The 21144-nt window shown below is 37.2% G+C and overlaps 1 protein-coding gene across 1 annotated transcript; it reads left to right on the top strand.

Annotated features, from left to right (window-relative positions):
* Positions 1–10130: 10130 nt before the first annotated feature.
* On the top strand, positions 10131–21144 carry LOC131364551 (uncharacterized). Its single transcript, XM_058407773.1, has 12 exons — positions 10131–10136; positions 10294–10360; positions 10495–10638; positions 16146–16355; positions 17023–17100; positions 17281–17430; positions 17578–17581; positions 19835–19860; positions 19946–20155; positions 20468–20545; positions 20680–20829; positions 20957–21144. Exons 1-12 carry the CDS (start codon positions 10131–10133, stop codon positions 20962–20964), a joined length of 1131 nt encoding a protein of 376 aa, XP_058263756.1. The 3' UTR covers positions 20965–21144.

The following is a 21144-nucleotide window of genomic DNA, read 5'->3' as shown; positions in this document are numbered from 1 at the left end:
TTTATTTAGGGTACTGTACAAAAGTCTATACTAAAAGAAAGTCAATACTGGAGTAATAACCTTCTGCTATTTAAAAATGCATCAACAGTCAGGTACACTTTGTATATGTAAGGAAATTGGCATTTTTTTGCAGGTATTTTGCAGGTAAAACCAGACAGCCAGCAGTTTTATTTTTGCCTAAATAGTAGTCTCTTATGTAATATATTACCTTATTTACTGACAGAATAAATATCAGTGAGAATCAAGGGGAAGGTGTACAAGACAGTGGTGAGACCGGCCATGCTGAGGAAGAGACAGGAGTCAGAGCTGGAGGTAGCAGAGCTGAAGATGTTGAGGTTCTCTTTGGGAGTGACACGGTTGGACAGGATTAGGAACGAGTACAGCAGAGGGACAGCTCATGTTGGACGTTTGGGGGACAAAGTTAGGGAGACCAGATTAAGATGGTTTGGACATGTTCAGAGGAGGGAGAGTGAGTATATTGGTAGGAGAATGTTGGACATGGAGCTGCCAGGAAGGAGGCAAAGAGGAGGTATATAGATGGAATAAATGAGGATCATAAAATATAATAATTATCTACGGTAAAATAGCAGAGTCTAAAATATGAGTATACAGTATTGGTTAAATTCTAATTTAGGGGGATGGTCAAAACTAGAAGTTAATTTTTTACCTGGCCAGGCAATTACTAAGGATGAATAAATAAATTGCTACACTGCCTTTTTAATAAATGCAGTCTTTCTTTCTTACATAAGCATCATATCTTCAGACCACTTCCTTGAGCTATCATGATATTGAAGAATTCTCACTTTTTTTTTTGTTGTGTCCCATAGTGTGCACCTTTCTTGAACTAAGAAAGGAAGGAAGGAAGGAAGGAAGGAAAGAAAGAAAGAAAGATGAAAAAGAAAGAAAGAATGACAAAGAAAGAAAGAAAGAAAGAAAGAAAGAAAGAAAGAAAGAAAGACAAAAAAAGAAAGAAAGAAAGAAAGAAAGAAAGAAAGACAAAAAAGAAAGAAAGAAAGAAAACAAAAAGAAAAAATGACAAAAAATAAGAAAGAAAGAAAGAAAGAAAGAAAGAAAGAAAGAAAGAAAGAAAGAAAGAAAGAAAGACAAAAAAGAAAGAAAGAAAGAAAGAAAACAAAGAAAGAAAAAATGACAAAAAAAGAAGAAAGAAAGAAAGAAAGAAAGACAAAAAAGAAAGAAAGAAAGAAAACAAAGAAAGAAAAAATGACAAAAAAAGAAGAAAGAAAGAAAGAAAGAAAGAAAGAAAGAAAGAAAGAAAGAAAGAAAGAAAGCAAAGAAAGAAAAAATGACAAAAAAGAAGAAAGAAAGAAAACAAAGAAAGAAAAAATGACAAAAAAGAAGAAAGAAAGAAAGAAAGAAAGAAAGAAAGAAAGAAAGAAAGAAAGAAAAAAGACAAAAAAAGAAAGAAAGAAAGAAAGAAAGAAAGAAAGAAAGACAAAAAAAGAAAGAAAGAAAGAAAGAAAGAAAGAAAGAAAGAAAGAAAGAAAGAAAGAAAGAAAGAAAAAATGACAAAAAATAAGAAAGAAAGAAAGAAAGAAAGAAAGAAAGAAAGACAAAAAAAGAAAGAAAGAAAGAAAGAAAGAAAGAAAGAAAACAAAGAAAGAAAAAATGACAAAAAAGAAGAAAGAAAGAAAGAAAGAAAGAAAGAAAGAAAGAAAGAAATAAAGAAAGAAAGAAAGAAAGAAAGAAAACAAAGAAAGAAAAAATGACAAAAAAGAAGAAAGAAAGAAAACAAAGAAAGAAAAATGACAAAAAAGAAAGAAAGAAAGAAAGAATATTAGAAAGAAAAAATAAAGAAAAAAAAGAAAGAAAGAAAGAAAGAAAGAAAGAAAGAAAGAAAGAAAGAAAAAAAAAAGAAAGAAAGAAAGAAAGAAAGAAAAAAAGACAAAAAAAGAAAGAAAGAAAGAAAGAAAGAAAGAAAGAAAGAAAGAAAGAAAGAAAGAAAGAAAGAAAGAAAGAAAGAAAGAAAGAAAACAGAAAGAAAAAATGACAAAAAAGAAGAAAGAAAGAAAGAAAGAAAGAAAGAAAGAAAGAAAGAAAGAAAGAAAGAAAGAAAAAATGACAAAAAATAAGAAAGAAAGAAAGAAAGAAAGAAAGAAAGAAAGACAAAAAAAGAAAGAAAGAAAGAAAGAAAGAAAGAAAGAAAACAAAGAAAGAAAAAATGACAAAAAAGAAGAAAGAAAGAAAGAAAGAAAGAAAGAAAGAAAGAAAGAAAGAAAGAAAGAAAGAAAGAAAGAAAGAAAACAAAGAAAGAAAAAATGACAAAAAAGAAGAAAGAAAGAAAACAAAGAAAGAAAAAATGACAAAAAAGAAGAAAGAAAGAAAGAAAGAAAGAAAAAAAGACAAAAAAAGAAAGAAAGAAAGAAAGAAAGAAAGAAAGAAAGAAAGAAAGAAAGAAAGAAAGAAAGAAAGAAAACAGAAAGAAAAAATGACAAAAAAGAATACTGTCACTCAAATACATTCTATAAATAAATACATTAGAAATACAGAGTATTAAATATAGTGTATTACACTGTACACTACTCTGTACACTGTATATCTTATAACTATATATCTGTGTTAAACTAAATCAGCAGCAGACATAAAATAATCAATCAGTTGTCACACTGACACGTTATGATTCTCACAGATTTCAGAAAGACATGTTATTATTATCTCTGACTCAGCTGTTGGCTGGGTGTGGTTCACTTGCATAACTGTGTTGTTGAAATGTAAGTAGCTTTGTTTTTAGAGTACATGTACAAGTAGCAGATATAAAACCACCAAGAAAGCTGGTTCGAAATGCCAACTTTACTCCTGGCACAACACCCGGACGATTCAGGACTGAGACGTGCAATTTTCACTTGTAGGTCAACTGCCTTATGTGGGGTTGAGTTTAATGAGATTAATGTTAAAGCAGTTGTGCTGTATAGCTCACATAAAATGACACAGCTGCTTATAATAAGCTTCACGAGCCAGTAAGGTCCCAGTGTTATTACTTCCACAGCACTAACTCACATAGTGATTTGGCACGCTTCCATGCGAAGTCATTCATATTACTTTCACATTTAGTGGTCTGGTGTATGAATCAGAGCAAAATGTTTACTTTAGGTGTGGTTGATCTTTGGTTAGGTTTGGTTTCACAAAACACATAAATTCATTAAATCAAAAACAATCTTGGCTGAGGGGCACATAAAGTGAAAAATGATGGAAGGATGTAAACTAATCCCAAAACCCACAACATGCTGGGAAGTGGATTGGCTACACTAAGTTAGCCTTAGGTATGAATGAATATGTGAATTTGTGTGTGTGTGTGTGTGTGTGTGGTGCACCATGTCATTTGACTGCGGTCAAATCCAGTGGTTTTCCCACCTCACGCACAGTGTTCTCAGGAAAAGCTCTGGATCCAACCCTGAGCAGGATAGAAGTGCTTACTGAACATAAAAGAATGAATGTTCGGAACTTGTGCTAAAAATTACTACCGATCATGCAACACTACAGCGGTTTTCTACATGTTGAGAAGGCATGGTCATGGAGTTCTTAAAATGTCTTGTTATGATACAGCTAGGTGCAGTAATCAGTACATCATTACTCACTGTACTGTCCATCTAGAAGACTGCTCAAAATCTCATATTTAAACAATATTCGTCTACAATCGTGTCATATCAAATGACCAAACCTGCAGATTTCCTCTTCCAGACATCAGAAGAAAATGAACTTTTTCAGTCACAGAAACGCATCAAATTCTCATTTTAACTCCAGTCATTCCTAACTTGTCTACAGTAGGTTTCTACTAGTTGGTTTCCCTCCATATTATCCACATCTCCTCTCCAGACAGAATGCAGCTTGCTTGCATGGTTTAAAGTTCTCTCATAACTGCTTTATTGAGGCTGCTGACATTTAAATGGCATATTATATACATAGCTTGAATAACATACCTGGACACCCGCTAGCTAAGGTCTTTAACATTATGGTGTCTGGTATGTTCCTCATATCCTGCTTGTGTGGTGGTTTCAAAAATAAATAAATAAATAAATGAGGGAAATTAAGAAAAAAATGTCAATAAATGATATCGGAGAAATATTGAACCTGAAATAGGTGAATGTATTTTTTTTTTTCTTTCAAGTGCACACGTGTGTTATCTGTGATGATTAATGTTCCCTGCTCAGCCTTGAATGATGCACTGATTGATTGATTGTTTTCCCTTGGGAGGTGGTCACCTGTTTGGGGAGGGAGCGTGCTGCTGAGAAAATAGAGAGACACTGATGGTAAAGCAGCAGCTCCGTGTTTTGTGTTTTATTCACTATTCACATCTCCCCTCATCAGGCGGTGAGGGTGCTACATTTTTGGAGGCACCGATGGGATGAATGCAGTGTGAGTTGGCTTCCAGTGACGACAGCCCGCTTCCAGTGCCATTCACCCTACTACTCAGCCCAGGTGACCAGTGGAGTGAAGACGTTCGGTGTCCGTATCGAGCCAGGGAGGAAAGTGCGAGCAATCTGAGGTTGATCTTCGATACCAGGAGCGCTGCAGGTTTCCAGCCAGCTAAGGACATTTCTTCTTTCACTTTGCACACATTGAGAGACTGAGTAACTAATGGATCTCGTAGAGGATTTGAAGCTTGAGGTGATAGGAGCAGTATATGCTCTCTCACGAGAAAAAAGAGCAAAAGCCGGTCATTTCTTGTTTCTGTAATAGTGAGATATGTAGAGCAAGAGGCATTAGGGGAAGTGGAAGATGCCGGCATGTCTGAGCCCTTGTGTCTAAAAGACAAAATCTCTGCAATTCAGAAGGTTAATGAAAACAGTGATCCAGAACTACACGTAGCACAGACCACTAGGGGAGTGAATGTAAATTCAGTAGCAGAAACTACAGAGCAGGATAAACTGCAAAAGGAAATTAATGTTTTACAGTTAGCTTTGCAGAGTTTAACAGAGCAAAAACAGAGAGCAGCTAACCACACACCACAACACACATGTACACAACAGGACACAAGCACTATACAAAGTCCTTCCATGTTGCAAAGTCAAAATGTACAGTCAGACACAAGCTCACAGCTGCAGTTAGTGACACACAGGCCAGTTATGTCCCCCTGGAACAGAGAGTTTAAAATATCAGGACAGATAGGTGAACCTGGACAAAAAGATAAGCTCACCTTTTCAAGCTTGGCCCACCAGATCGAACATGGATTGAGCAGGGGAGTTTCAGAGCTCGAAATAGTAGACGCAGTGATAAGAGCAATCGCACCAGGCATGCAACTGCGTAGTTACGTGGAGGGAAGACCAAATTTAACCCTGCATGTGCTGAGACGTATATTGAGAGCGCACTACCAAGAAAGAGGTGCGACCGAACTGTACAAACAGCTTACCTCTGAGGCACAAAGTAGTAAAGAGACCCCACAAAGTTTCCTCGTTCGGTGTCTTGACTTGCGGCAAAAGATCCTGTTTGCATCTCAAGAAGCAGAATCCAGCTTGAAGTACGACCCAGTTTTAGTCCAGAGCATGTTTCTCCACACTGTCCTCACTGGCCTGCAAAATGACAATATCAGAAGTGATTTGCAACCTTACTTAACTCAAATTGATGTGAGTGATGAACTTCTCTTTGATAAAGTTAATATCGCTTGTGCCAACGAAACAGAGCGTCAAAGCAAGAAGAAGCTTCTAGCTCAACAACAACATCCCAAGTTGCATTCAGTACAAGCCAGTGAAGTCTCTGCTGAAAAGAAAGAAAAGACACCATGTCATAAAAGCACAGAGAAACATGAGCCTGACATCCTGAGTGAATTAAAAGAAATGCGAATAGAAATGGCGTTGCTGAAGGATCTCAGTGTAGAGGTTTCTCAGATTAAAGAGTCCATTAGACAACCGCAAGCTATGGCTACACAGTGCTCGACTCGTGTGAGAGATCAGACTGTCACGTCACCACCTCAATCCGCATACCCACCTCAAGGTTATGTGCAGCCGTATGGCAGAAGGGGGGAAACCTTCCAATGACAACAATGGTTACCGGCACAGCGCTACCACCCACCATCAATGAGTGAAAATGTTTGGCATGTCAACAAAGTGGGTTGGATGTGTACTGTACTCACTGTTATGGGTGTGGCAGTAGTGACCATTTCCTGGCTGGCTGTAGAGCATGAGGACCAGTGATGTATAGAGAGCAGTCGTTAAATGAGATGGGTTAAATGAAATGAAATGAGTTATTCAATGATGTCCCCACCCAGCTGCACGCAGTGTGGTATCACAGGTTCTGGCCTTAGACTACGACAATGTGCCGCCTGTAAACAAACATTATATTGTTCAAAAGCATGTCAGGCAAACCATTGGACATGTCATAAAAAACAATGTAATCAGACAGCAAGAGTAAACACACATTCAGTAAAGTAAAGAAAGAAATGGGAAGCCAATAATTCTACACATGCCATCTTTATAGGAAAACAGTGTCTAGTGCCGTGTTACATTCAGGGGCTCCTTGTCGAAGCATTATGGGATACAGGATCTCAGGTTTGTATAGTGGATGAAATGTGGAAGAGGGAACACTTACCGAATATCAGACTGAGAAATGTGGCCGATGTAATTGATGCGCCTGAAGGACTCCATTTAGTAGCTGCAAATGGACAAGACATACCTTATATAGGATGGATGGAAATGACTTTTGGCTTAGCGTTGAATGAAATGGAAACTGATAGACTGGTCATACCTGTGTTGGTGATGAGGGGTAGTCGGCTTCCTCACCCGATCATCACATATAATGTGATTGAGCAAATGGTGAGTGACAAGGGAATAACGCAGCCAGTCACAAGTGGATTCCAGGGAATGACTTGTCCTGGTGCGACAACAGAAACAGTGCAAGCTTTCATCAAACAGATTAATGCTAAGACACCATATGAATATACAGTTAAAACAACAAAGGAGAGTGTCCATGTGCCCAAACATACATCAGTACAGGTGGAATGTAGAGTGCAGTCATATAGACCAAAGGAAGAGACCTTGCTTATTTTTGAGCCTGACATTAACTCACAGTGGACAGAAGGGTTGGAGTTCTGCGAGACTATTGTTAGTCTGCGACCATATACCTTTCCACATATAATTGTCAGTGTACAGAATCCGACGGACCATGACTTGATGTTAACAGGCAAGACAGTCATCGGCACAGTTCAAAAAGTACAGGCTGTATATCCAGCTGCAGTTCTGGAAGGACCCGGTTTAACTCCTGTAGGAGTTAATAAGAAAGAGACAGATATCAGCCATACCACTGACACTACTTGGAGTCCGCCAGTTGATTTAAGCCATCTCAGTGAGCCTGAAAAACAGATCGTGCAACAAATGTTAAGGGAAGAAGTGGCTTCATTTTCAAAATCTGAGAATGACATTGGTTGCATTGAGAATCTACAACTGGCTATTTCATTGAAAGACACTATCCCAGTGGCACGAACTTACCAGTCAGTCCCTAAACCCCTCTACCAAGACATGAAAGATTATTTGCACGATCTTATCCCCCTGGGATGGGTGCAGAAATCAAAATCGCCAGTAGTATGCGTCCGGAAAAAAGATGGTAGTTTACGCCTGTGTATTGATTATAGGGAATTGAACCGGAAAACACATCCTGACAGGCAGCCTATCCCATGCATGTAAGACATAATGGACAACTTGGGTGGGAACTCCTGGTTTTCGCTTCTTGACCAAGGGAAAGCATATCATCAGGGCTTTATGGCCAAGGAGAGCAGACCCTTAACAGCCTTTGTGACCCCTTGGGGGTTATACGAATGGATTAGGATACCGTTTGGCCTGATGAATGCACCCTCAGCTTTTCAGCGATGCATGGAGGAGTGTCTTGGTGAACAAAGAGATACCATTTACGTCCCTTACCTGGATGATACGTTAGTTTTCAGTCGAACCTTTGAAGACCATGTGGTGATGTAAGGAAAGTCCTGCGAAGGTTGAGACAACAAGGGATAAAACTGAAGCCCAGCAAGTGTGAATTGTTCAAACGTGAGGTGCGATACCTTGGGAGGATTGTCTCTGAGGAGGGTAGTAAGATGGATCCAGCCGATACAGCTGCTGTGAAAAATCTGAAAGACAAAAGACCAAACACAGTGGGACAGTTGAGAGCAGTCATGGGTCTGTTGAGCTACTATCGACAGTATATAAGAGATTTTTCAAAATCGCGAGTCCATTGTATGATCTGCTGAAAGACACAGAGACAGGGAAGCCGGAAGGCAAGGAGAGAAGGGACCGACAGGTTAAAGGAAAGAAAAAGGGGGTACCTTCTCATAGGCCGATTGTGTGGATGGAGGAGGAGACATCAGGAGATATTGGAGGGGCTGATAGACTGTTTGGTTGAGCCTCCAGTACTTGCGTTCCCGGACTGTTCACAGCCGTTCGTACTCCATACTGACGCATCAAATCAAGGTCTTGGGGCGGTTCTATATCGGAAGCAAGGTAGAAAGCTTAGGGTTATTGCTTATGGATCCCGGACACTGACGGCTACAGAAAAGAAGTATCATCTCCACTCAGGGAAATTGGAGTTTCTTGCCCTGAAGTGGGCTGTTACGGAAAAATTTAGGGATTATTTATACTATGCTCCTACATTTACCGTGTACAGTGACAATAACCCGCTCAAATACATCTTAACCAGTGCAAAACTGAATGCGACAGGATGTAGATGGGTGGCAGAACTGGCAGATTTTCATTTTAATATCAAAGACCGGCCCGGCAAAGAAAATGTGGACGCAGACAGCCTATCAAGAATGCCCTTGGATATTGAGACTCTAATGAAAGAATGCACAGAGGAAGTACCAGCTGACTGTGTTGAGGCGACCATCCAATCGGTGGAGGTACCACACCCTAACCTGTCCTGGGCTGCAGTTATTTCTCTTAACGACACCGTGGCATCCGAGAATGCAGGCGAGCCATTACCTGTAGAGGAGATCAAGCACAGAAAAATGATGACCACATTGGACCTGTTTTACAGTTTAAGCTTTCAGATAAAAAGCCGACAGGACATTTGTTGAAGACTTTGAGTGCCAAGAGTAAATGCTTACTGCGTAGTTGGGAAAAACTTTACCTAGGAGACGATGGCATCCTCCGCAGGAAGACGGACACCCAGACACAGCTAGTTCTACCTGCGAAGTACATGCAGCGTGTTTTGAGAGAACTAAATGATAACATGGGCCATCAAGGCCTTGATCGAACCATGTCCTTAATCAGAGAAAGGTTCTATTGGCCACAAATGCACAATGATGTTGATCACTACGTCACAAAGAGTTGTGTTTGCCTGAAACAGAAGAAACCAAGTAAGGAAACCAGGGCACCACTCCAGAACATCGTTACTACTCAGCCATTCGAGCTTGTTTCCGTTGACTTTTTACATCTGGATGAATGTAAAGGAGGGTATCAGTACATCTTAATCATAGTTGACCACTTCACACGATTCGCGCAAGCCTACGCAACTACTTCAAAATCAGCTAAAACTGTTGTTGACAAGCTGTTTAATGACTATGCTCTGAAGTAAAGAGAGATTCCACTGCTTTAGTGACTAATAAGCATTCTTTCTACAAAGTACTAATAGCTGTCTCTTCAGAAAAGATAAGGCTTAACTCTTGTGTTATGGTCACTCTTTGGACCCTTTGGTACTGTGTGGGAGACAAATTGACTCAAGACATCATTGGGGTTTTCAAAGCACTACAGAAATGGATAATAAATCCATTATTGGTGGCATAAATATAGAGGAAAAAATGCAAATGCAACCATGTTTTAATTAAAGTTTGTTATTTTTGACCTGATGAAGAGCAGACGATTTACAAGAAATGTGAAAAACTTTTAGTAAAAATATAAAATGGGTCAAATTGACCCATTTTATATTTTTACTAAAAGTTTTTCATACCACTGTAAAGTCGGTCATAAACAGTGAGTAATTATAGCTGCAATTTTCTCAGGGGAGGGAGGAGGAAAATCAGCGACAGGGCCATTCTTGCTTTAAAAAATAATTTGTTTGTCTTACTTTTTTTTTTAAAAAAGGCTATTGGTAATAAAATTGATCTAATCAGGTGTTTAGAAAGTTTTCTCAGGAGAAAGTTTTCTCAGGAGAAATAAAATTGTTAAATATTTGTTCATTTTCATGCAGATGAATTAATGAAGGTAAATCATTTCAGAGAAATTCAAATCAGGGTGCTTTGCTACAGAAAGACTGGCTTCTTGATAACTTAAACTTTGCACTAATGCTTTGCAAAAATACAAATAAATATGAATTATGGTTAAAATTCATCTTCAAAATGACTTTCTTTACACATTGTAGGAGAGGAGCCTGTGGACAGAGATTACAAAATATGATTTCAAGGCTTCTGAAGATCAGCCTGGCACAGGTAAATCTGATTTTGGAAATTTATTAAATATTGTATTTTGGAAAGAGAGACAAATGAAAATATAAACAATTTTTTGCTATTCATTAATTATTCGACATCTTGATGGACTGTGTCTCTTTTGCTGTAATTTGCAGGACACTTTACCCAGGTTGTGTGGAAAGAAAGCACTGAACTTGGAGTGGGTTTAGCCACTGATGGAAAAACTGTCTATGTGGTTGGTCAGTACAAACCTGCTGGAAATTACGATGGATGCTATAAGGACAATGTTTTGCCAGCAGGTAAAAATAAAAATGTTTTTCTTGTTAGAAAACACATTAAGTTGTTATTATTTTAATTGTCGATGAGTTAATATTAATCTAGATAAAATATATTTCTAATAATTTCTCTTTGTTCTGCAGAGAAGTGAGAAATCAGCTGGTGAAACAACAACAAAAAAATACAGATTTCTGTTATGGATAGTTATCTGTTAAAAACATACTAAAATGTACAGACATGTATTGTTTCAAGTGCAATGAAATCTAATATCTAAAATATAATATTCCAAAGCATAACTTGATGAGAATTTGTAATTGTCAATTCAATCCAATTTATTTTGTATAGCGCCTTTTAAATTGAACATGGTCTCAAAGCAGCTTTACAAAAGAAGAGAAACGGAGAAAGGGGAGGGGAAAAAATGAAAATAATTTTAAAAAAAAAACAAAAAACTAAATACCTAGAAATAAGAATAAATGATTAAATTAAATTATTAATCTATTTTATTTTATCCCTAATGAGCAAGGCTGTGGCAACGGTGGCAAGGAAAAACTCCCTGGGATGATATGAGGAAGAAACCTTGAGAGGAACCAGGCTCAGAAGGGAACCCATCCTCATTTGGGTGACACTAAACAGTACAGTAAATAATGTAACTGTAACTGATTAATGTCCATTCTACAACAGCAATCAATGGCCCATGAGGAACTATTAGGTCAGTGTAGTTTCTGAATTGTGGCATTAATGATGTGTAATTTTAAACAAAAACAAATAAAATAAAGCACCATGTATTTCCATTATTCTTTCATGTGTGGTCCAGATTTATTGATATAAGAAAAATAATGAATTGATTCAAGGATATATTTCATTGACATTCTGAGTGAAGGTTAACAGTGAGTAGAAAAGGAGACACCTTGTTGTAGGTATGGTTATGATGTGAAGATAGAGGACAACACGAAAAACTGTCCTTTTTCAGGAGCTCAACCTATTCCTAATGGTCTTGTCCATATACAATATAATCCAACAACAACAGTTAGTTAACAGAGTGTTTTTTCTCATTTCTTCCACTGTGGAGAGACGTTACAAGGGCAGCTGTTGAACTGCCTTAAAAACAATTCAGCAAAAGGTTTCCTTTTTTTTCCAATTAACAAAAATGGAAAAAATGTATTCCAATTAATAAATGGAAGCACTGTGCTGCCATGCATAAAAATCCCTATATTTAAGTTATACATGGCCTGATGTGTGTGTTTTATTGAATAAACATAAAATATAAAGTAGCCATATACATTCAAAATGTTAATGACCTGTTACGTTCAATGAAGTTCAGTTAAGGTTAATGTGGGTGTGATCAGTTTTACTTTTTTATGGATAGTTTAAAAGGCATCTTATTAAATAGCAGCAGGGCCATTCATTAACCTTATGAGGCTTTAAACTCTATACTGATGTCCCAACACTGCCATTTTCATTTGTTTTCAATAAAATGTTCATTTATTCAATAAAACATAGACTTTAGGCTTCTTCTCAATCTCCTCAAACCCACAGCAGGATTTGATACAGTTTACCTTTAAAGTTTTAATATTATTATAATAATATATAATATTTTAAATACAAATCCATTAGTAGTCTTTGTCATTTTTCTCTAACAAGATTGTTTCTACCACTTAACCTTCTGGGGATAGATAGAATTCCCCAAAAGTATTTTATACTACAGCCATTAGCCACAATCATTCTGCAAAGTATTTTAGAATTGAAATTATAGCTGGGCCACAATAAATAAAATAAAAAAAATCAACAACAACAAAAAAACAAGGTTTCGAATCTGAATAATGGATGTTGGTATCATGCATTTATAAATAAATAAATAAATAAGTAAGTAAGTAAGTAAATAAATAAATAAATAAATAAATAAATAAATAAACAAACAATCAAAACCCATCCCCAGTGCCTTCTTCTCCCCTTTTATACCTACATAAATTTTAGACATGGCAGCAATAAAGAAATGAAAAACAGAAACAATTTTTGTTTAGAAGGAAGTGTGTCTGTTTGTTTGTCACGATATTATTATTATTATTATTATTATTATTATTATTATTATTATTATTGGTGTAAGAAACATTTAAGAAGCTTTTCTGGATCATTCTAATTATCATATACACCACAAAATATTGTATTTATCTTACAGTAATTATTAACACTGTCTAAATATCATCTCTGGACAATAAAGACACTTACTTACGAATGCTGTTTATTGACTTCAGTTCAGCATTCAATATGATCATTCCTCAGCACCTGATCGAGAAGCTGAGTCTGCTAGGCATCAACACTTCCCTCTGCAATTGGATCCTGGATTTCCTGACTGGGAGACCTCAGTCAGTCCGGATTGGGAACAGCATCTCCAGCACCACCACACTGAGCACTGGAGCTCCTCAGGGCTGTGTGCTCAGTCCACTGCTGTTCACTCTGCTGACTCACGACTGTGCAGCAATGCACAGCTCTAATCATATCATCAAGTTCACCGATGACACGACCGTGGTGGGTCTCATCAGCAAGAACGGCGAGTCAGCGTATAGAGAGGAGGTGCAACAACTAGTAGCCTGGTGTAAAGTCTCTGAACATCGACAAGACTAAAGAGATGGTTGTTGATTTCAGGAGAACAAAGAGTGACCATTCTCCACTGAACATCGATGGGTCCATCGTGGAGATCGTCAAGAGCACCAAATTCCTTGGTGTCCACCTGGCAGAGGACCTCACCTGGTCACTCAACACCAGCTCCATCACCAGGAAAGCCCGGCAGCGTCTCTACTTCCTGCGAAGGCTGAGGAAGGCTCATCTTCCACCTCCCATCCTGACCACTTTCTACAGAGGGACCATCGAGAGCGTCCTGAGCAGCTGCATCACTGCCTGGTTTGGGAATTGCACCGTCTCTGATCGCAAGACCCTTCAGCGTATAGTGAGGACAGCTGAGAAGATCATCGGAGTCTCTCTTCCCTCTATCACAGACATTTACTCCACATGCTGCATCCGCAAAGCTAACAGCATTGTGGATGATCCCACACACCCCTCACACACACTCTTCACCCTTCTGCCATCCGGTAAGAGGTACCGAAGCATTCGGACCCGCACAACTAGACTGTTGAATAGTTTCTTCCCTCAGGCAATCAGGCATCTCAACAGAGAACTGAGCTGAACTGGACACACACACATGCACAACACACACACACACACACACACGTACAACCAAGATCTGATCTAAAAGGAGAACTGAACTGTGCTGGACACGGACACACACACACATACATAACACACACGCACAAAAAAAGAACTGAACTGTGCTGGACATAGTCAGACACACACAAACACTAAATTGTCCTGTTTGCACGCACATGTCACTTTACATTTATATTTATATTGATTCTGTTTACATGTGACACTTTAATATCTAATAAGACAAAAAAAGACTTAAAAAGACTTAACACTTATAATGATTAATTCATATCATTTCTAAGGAGTTTGACCCAAACATCACACAAGCTTTAAATCCCAATCATATGGGCAAAAAAACCCATCACAAACAAAACTTGCTTTTCCACCATGAATTTCTTTTGAGTGAGTTTTTCCGGCAAAAAACAAATTTTTGCACCACACATGGTCATGTTGTTTCACGTGCATTAACATATTCATTTACTTGGGAATGTTAGATGATTCAGTGTCACAGAGATACAGCTGCACATTCATATACACTACCAGTCAAAAGTTTGGACACATCTTCTAATTTCTAATTCCATGGTCTTTCCTGATGTTTATTTCTTTCTACATTGTAAAACAATGCTGAAGGCGGCTAAAATACACAACAATGTTGTTTGAACAGTTGATATTGAGATATGTCTGCTACTGATGCTCTGTAAAGCCTTCATAACGGCTCTAATCTGAGGTGCTGTTAATTGGTGATTTCTGAGGCTGGTAACTCTAAATGAACTTCTCCTCTGCAGCAGAGGTAAGTTTTGGTCTTGCTTCACTGGGATGGTCTTCATGTGAGCCAGTTTCATCATGGTGCTTGATGGGATTTGCAAATGCACTTGACAATACAGTTCTTGCAAGAACTATTCCAGATCACCTGACCTTCGTGTCTTAAAATAACAACTGACTGTTGTTGTTTGTTGTCATTACATATGGATTACATAAATCCATGTGTGTTATTTCATAGTTTTGAAATCTCCAGTATTGCTCTAGAATGTAGAAAATAAATCCCTAAACAAAAAACATTGAATTAGAAGGTGTGTCCAAACTTTTGACTGGTACTGTATTTCGGTGTTACATAAATTTGTAAAGTACGTTTTAAACCCGTAGTTGTCGTAGTAGTAGCTTCTTTAATCAACTGGCAAGATCCTGTTCTTCTGATTTGATCTGGACAGTGTTTAATACAAATGTGCACAAAATGCATAAATACAGCTGAAGGAAGAGGTCATAAAACAGTGTCTGGGTCTAAAAATCACAGAGGTGTCTATTCACATAGGACTAAAATTATCATACCACTGTAAAGTCAGTCATAAACAGTTAGTAATTATAGCTGCAATTTTCTCAGGGGAGGAAGGAGGAAAATCAGCGACAGCGCCATTCTTGCTTTAAAAAATAATTAATGAGTAGCATTTACAATCGATAAAACAACTCCATCCAAATAGGGATTTGGCTATTTTTCTCTGGTGAGGTTTGCTTGTCTTCCTTTTTTTCTTTTCTTTTTTTTAAAGATTATTTGTAATAAAATTGATCTAATGAGGTTTTCTCAGGAAAAAGTGTTCTCAGGAACTCTGTATTTGCATGTCTTCAGCTGTTTGCATGTTGCCTTTTAACTAGACATCTGTCCAACATGCAAAGACCTGAGCAGCAGCCTACCTGGGTGTTTATGATGGGAAAAAAACAAGCATTGCATGTATTTCTAAATGTATTCAACTGAAATTGAATTGAATGCATTGAGTGTCATCGAAGAATCAATCAATCAATCAATCAATCAATAAATAAATAAATAAAAACAGCTACCAATCTGATGAAAGACACTTATGATGATTAATTCATATCATTTCTAAGGAAAGGTAGGAGTCCAGAAACAATCTGGAAAGTTATTTATCTTTAGCCGAGATTTTAGGGATGGAACATCTGAGTCTCCTCCTTCAGTGGCTTAGGATGTGAAATCCACAGTATATAAATTGCACTGCTGTGTTCACTGCCACATCAGGCTGAGAAAATTACTGCAACCTTCAGTAACTGCACCAAGAGGCAAGCAGAGACGACACACGGTAGGATGCAGCAGTGAAAATGCTACTAAATGATGTTTCCTTGTATAGCTGATATGATTGCATGCATTAATGAATAGAGAATCTAAAAAATGCATGTGTGTCTTTTGGTATTTTTTGCAGCATCACATCCTAAGCAGCTATGGCAGGTTGGTCAGTTACTGCTGCATAGATTTCTGTATTCATCTGCATTCCCTTGGGTTTGTATCCAAAGCCTTACTTCATTAATCATTATATTTCATCCACAGATGCAAACTTCAAGGCAAAGTTCCTCGCCAAGCATAACGAGTACCGAAAGAAACATGGAGCCCCAGCTTTGAGCATAAGTGAAGACTTGTGCAGATCTGCACAGGCTTGGGCTGACCATTTACTGTCCACTAAAGCCTTGCAGCACAGTGATACCAAAAACGGAGAGAATCTCTATTATTTCCGGAGTTCTGCACCAAAGAAACTTACAGGCAAGTCGAAATAGGATATGCGATATTTGCACACCTCTGGGCTAGCTTATCCCTAATTTTGATATTTTACGCTGACAAACTGTATTTGTGCGGCAAGTTCATATTCTGTTCATATTTTGTTTCAAAGAATCAATTAAAACACTGACACCTTATTGTTTTTGAATTGTTTCAGCCCAGGCAGCTAAATTATTAGATGTACATCATTAAAAAAAAGCTTTCCTGAGCTGCAGTAAACGGTAATTACAGGCAGAGACAGATGTGCCCTTGTTTACAAGAAGATTTTTGACGCCAGGAAAGAGGATGCTAGAAGCCAGTGGTTCCTCGCTTTGTGGTTTTACGGTAGTTAGCGACTGAACAGTGAATAAATAGAAATGACTTGTGGACATTCCACAATCTGAGGTTTAATCTCACCTCCAAAATTACGTTATTATTACATTTCAAACTTTTATGTATTCACAAAAGAAAAATATTATATATAAATTTCTGGAAAATTTGAAGGTGAATGAATTAATTTTCCTGACAATAAACTTTTCACTGACGGGCAGCACTGGAGAAAGAGCATTTTCTCTGTGTAGTTTCTATCCAATAATTGTATGAAGTTGTTTTAAATATGCTTTAAAATAAATACATTTTTGTACCTAATTACTTATGTACTTCCCACATTTAGGAGAGGAGCCTGTGGAGAACTGGTACGGTGAGATTAAAGACTATGATTTCAGAAATCCTGGATTTGGCTCCAACACAGGTGAAGCTGATTTTGGAAATAAATAAAAACAAGCAAACAAACAAACAAACAAACAAACAAACAAACAAACAAACAAATAAATAAATAAATAAATAAATAAATAAATAAATAAATAAAATAGATAGGTTCATTTGTAAATACTAAATTTGTCCCTGTATATTATTTATTAAACATTTACAGGACACTTCACCCAGGTTGTATGGAAATCAAGCAAAGAAGTTGGAGTGGGCTTAGCCACTGATGGAAACACTGTCTTTGTGGTTGGTCAGTACAACCCTGCTGGAAACATATCCAATCCAGGATACTTCAAGGACAACGTCTTGCCTGCAGGTAACCATGAAAACCCATTTATTCTGTACTTTCTTGCTTTTTATTACTAGAATCCAGATTGTTGATTCACTACGTCTGTGTATGAATAGTTTTATGTAGTGTGCAACTTTGGATATTCCTAATGTATAATTTCTCTTTATTCTGCAGGGAAGTAAGACTGCTTATATCAGCTGGTGACACATCTAAAACCATATAAACATGGATTAGATAAGGATTTCTATTAAGCATGTTATATTTTAAAGAAGCAAGAAGCACAATTAATACAATAAAATGCCAAAGCATCATATGAATATAACTTGTAATTGTGACATAATTATTGTACTGTTTAATGAATAAAAACATGTAAGTAATCAGATTAATAAAATAAAGCACAGTGCTTTTCTGTCATGTGTCTTGTGTATTACTATAGCAGGAAAGAACCATAACATGATTCAATGATATATAAATCAATACCAATTTTTTTGTTTTTAAACTAAGAGGATGTGGAAAGGGAAGAAAACTAAGAGGATCTGGAAAGAATGAGGATGTGCATAAGCTTAGTTTATAGAGCAAATTCAGAATATCATCTCCCAAAAGAGACGAAGTCTTATAAATCCATATATAAAGAAGGATAAACTAGCTAAGCACTAAGTAACTACAGGCATATAGAGGCAAAAGAAAAGGTGTAACATGGAAGAAAGTGAAGAAGGACACAAAATCAAAACAATGGAAGAATCATGAAGAAACACAGGCTCAGAAAGGTACATTATCATTAACAAGCATTCACAGTGAGACAACAGACACAACCAATCAGTAACAGGTGAGTATAGTAGGAACCAACACCAATCACAGGACAGAAACAACACACAAATCAAAACAAAGTGCACTCAAACCCCTGATCTCTCCTTACTTTCCTTCTTATTCATAATATCTGTCCCTTAACGCCCAGGTCAAATTACACAAAGCCATGAGCTCAGCTAGTGCCAAGGTGGGACTGTTGGTGCTGCCAGAAACTTGGGCATTTCCAGGATTAATATTTAGTCATTAAAGTAGGAATTCCTTATACTGCACAGGTTTACAGAGTTGTAACAAAAATCTCTAAGTATCCACTTGGATACAGTGAAATCAGGCTGTATTTAAACCTCAGGAATGGCCAGTGCTATACATTCAGCTGTAGATGAGAGCTGGTATAGGATGAAAGAGAAGATGTGCCTGTCCAGCAAGTGGGTTGTCCTCACCCTCTAATACTATCTCCTGAGATGGGCCTTCACCCTCTGCTTGGCCCATGCTTCCGTTCAGTATTTGCACCTCACAAAAGATTGCAATGTGAGGATTGCTTATTAGTTCCTAGATCATGTAAGTTTGACGTGGTCCACAGGCAGGGGGTGGAGATGGCTAGTCTGGATGGTTCCCCAGTCAGAACTGTGCAATACGGATATGTGGCAGGAAAGGTAAGGTTGACTGTTGGATGTTAATAGACGGATGGATTCTTGGAGAAGGACTGGGTAATTTAACTAACGTGCAATAAATTGTGAGTGATTAACGATGCACTATTTATATGTTGAGCGGGTTTCTGTTTCTGCGGCAGTCTGAATGAGAGAGAAAGCTTCAGAAAGCCTTTTCTGACAGTGTATTGCTTAGCCTAGGTGTGTATGTGTGAGCTTAAAATGAATGCTTTATTTTTAATTTATTATTATTATTTTATTTTATCCATAGTAAACAAGCCAGAGGTAAGATGGCAAAGAAAAATTCCACGAGGTGACACGAGAAACTGTATGAGACCTTGCAAGGAATGAGACTCGAAATCCTCATCTGTGTGATTCCAGGTATAAAAATAAATCATTCCTCTTCTATAACTCTACACTGACAGTCAAGTAGGGCTAATTGTGTTAAAAGGAGTATAAACATCATCTGATACACGAAACTTAAAACTTTCTAAAATAATAGTGATAACAATACTAACTGTTTTGGTGTGGAATGTTATGTTTAAGTATGGAATGTCATGTGTACAAGCAAAATAAAAGCAAAATACTGAAGTCTGTGGGTGTGGGTTCATTTACACAGGTTCCATAGAAACTGATGAAAGAATTTGTGTCCGTATACTTCCTTTACTTGGAGAAAGATCATATCAACTGACACTTTTTTTCTTTTGTTTGTTCCTGAAACAAAAAATTGAAACCGTTGAGCCCTCTACTTCAACAGCTTAGGGAGGCGACTATATAAATATGCATGTTGTGTACACGGCAGGTTGGCACAAACAGACCGACTGCTACCACCAGGAAGCAAGGAGAAAAGACACGGTAAGAAGCTGCTGCATAAATTAAAATCATTTTTAAAAAATTATAATATCATATATGACTGAATGCATTAATGCATTGAAAAATATAAAGAATTGAATAATTTTGAGATTTTTTTTTTTTTGCAGAATCACATCATTGACAGCTATGGCAGGTCAGTCTGATATTTAATATTGGTTTTTTTTTTGGTATTCATCTATATTTCCTTTAAAGATCTTTTACATTTCTTTCATCCACAGATGCAAGCTTTAAGGCAACGTTCCTCGCCAAACATAACGAGTACAGAAAGAAACATGGAGCCCCAGATTTGAGCTATAGCGAAGACTTGTGCAGTTCTGCACAGGCCTGGGCTGACCATTTACTGTCCGCTAATACCTTGGGGCACAGTGATACCGAAGACGGAGAGAACGTCTATTATTTCCAGAGCTCTGTTCCAAAGAAACTTACAGGCAAGTCAAGACGCAAAGCATATTGGGTAACCCTGAGAAAGGGTCCAAATATTAAATATTAATCCTGACATTTTAGTGACAATGCAAAGAAATATGGGCATAAAATTCATATACCTGAAATAAAATTGTTGTTCGTTTTCATGCAATTAATAAAAGTAAACCATTTCAGAGAAATTCAAATCAGGATGCTTTGCTACAGAAAGACTGGTTTCTTGATAACTCAAACTTTGCACTAATGCTTTGCAAAACTACAAATAAATATGAATTATGGTTAAAATTCATCTTCAAAATGACTTTCTTTACACATTATAGGAGAGGAGCCTGTGGACAGCTGGTACAGCGAGATTAAGAAATATAATTTCGAGGCTTCTGGACATCAGCCTGGCACAGGTAAAGCTGATTTTGGAAATTTATTAATTATTGTATTTAGGAAAGAGAGGCAAATAAAGAATATAAACAATTTTTGCTATTCATTAATTATTCGACATCTTAATGGACTGTGTCTCTTTTGCTGTCATTTGCAGGACACTTTACCCAGGTGGTGTGGAAAGCAACCACTGCACTTGGAGTGGGTCTAGCCACTGATGGAAAAACTGTCTTTGTGGTTGGTCAGTACAAACCTGCTGGAAATATAACCAACGCTGGATACTATAAGGACAATGTTTTGCCAGAAGGTAAAAAAATAAAAATGTTTTTTTTTTCTTGTTAGAAAACACATTAAGTTTTTATTATTTTAATTGTCCATAAGTTAATATTAATCTAGATCAAATATATTTCTAATAATGTCTCTTTGTTCTGCAGAGAAGTGAAAAATCAGCTGGTGAAACAACAAAACAACGGATTTCTGTTATAGATGGTTTTCTGTTAAAATGCACAGACATGTATTGTTTCAAGTGACATAAAATTTTAATATTCCAAAGCATAACTTGATGAGAATTTGTAATTGTGGCATTAATGATGTGTAATTTTAAACAAAAGCAAATAAAATA

The sequence above is a fragment of the Hemibagrus wyckioides genome, linkage group LG14 (genome assembly GCF_019097595.1).
Source record: "Hemibagrus wyckioides isolate EC202008001 linkage group LG14, SWU_Hwy_1.0, whole genome shotgun sequence".
Lineage (NCBI taxonomy): Eukaryota > Metazoa > Chordata > Actinopteri > Siluriformes > Bagridae > Hemibagrus > Hemibagrus wyckioides.
This window is presented reverse-complemented; position numbering and strand designations above follow the sequence as displayed.

Excerpts from the sequence above, each read along its gene's own strand:
- LOC131364551 (XM_058407773.1), top strand. Across the intron at positions 10,639-16,145 it reads GGACAATGTTTTGCCAGCAG|ATGCAAACTTCAAGGCAAAG; the intron begins GTAAAAATAAAA and ends TTTCATCCACAG. Across the intron at positions 19,861-19,945 it reads ATCATTGACAGCTATGGCAG|ATGCAAGCTTTAAGGCAACG; the intron begins GTCAGTCTGATA and ends TTTCATCCACAG.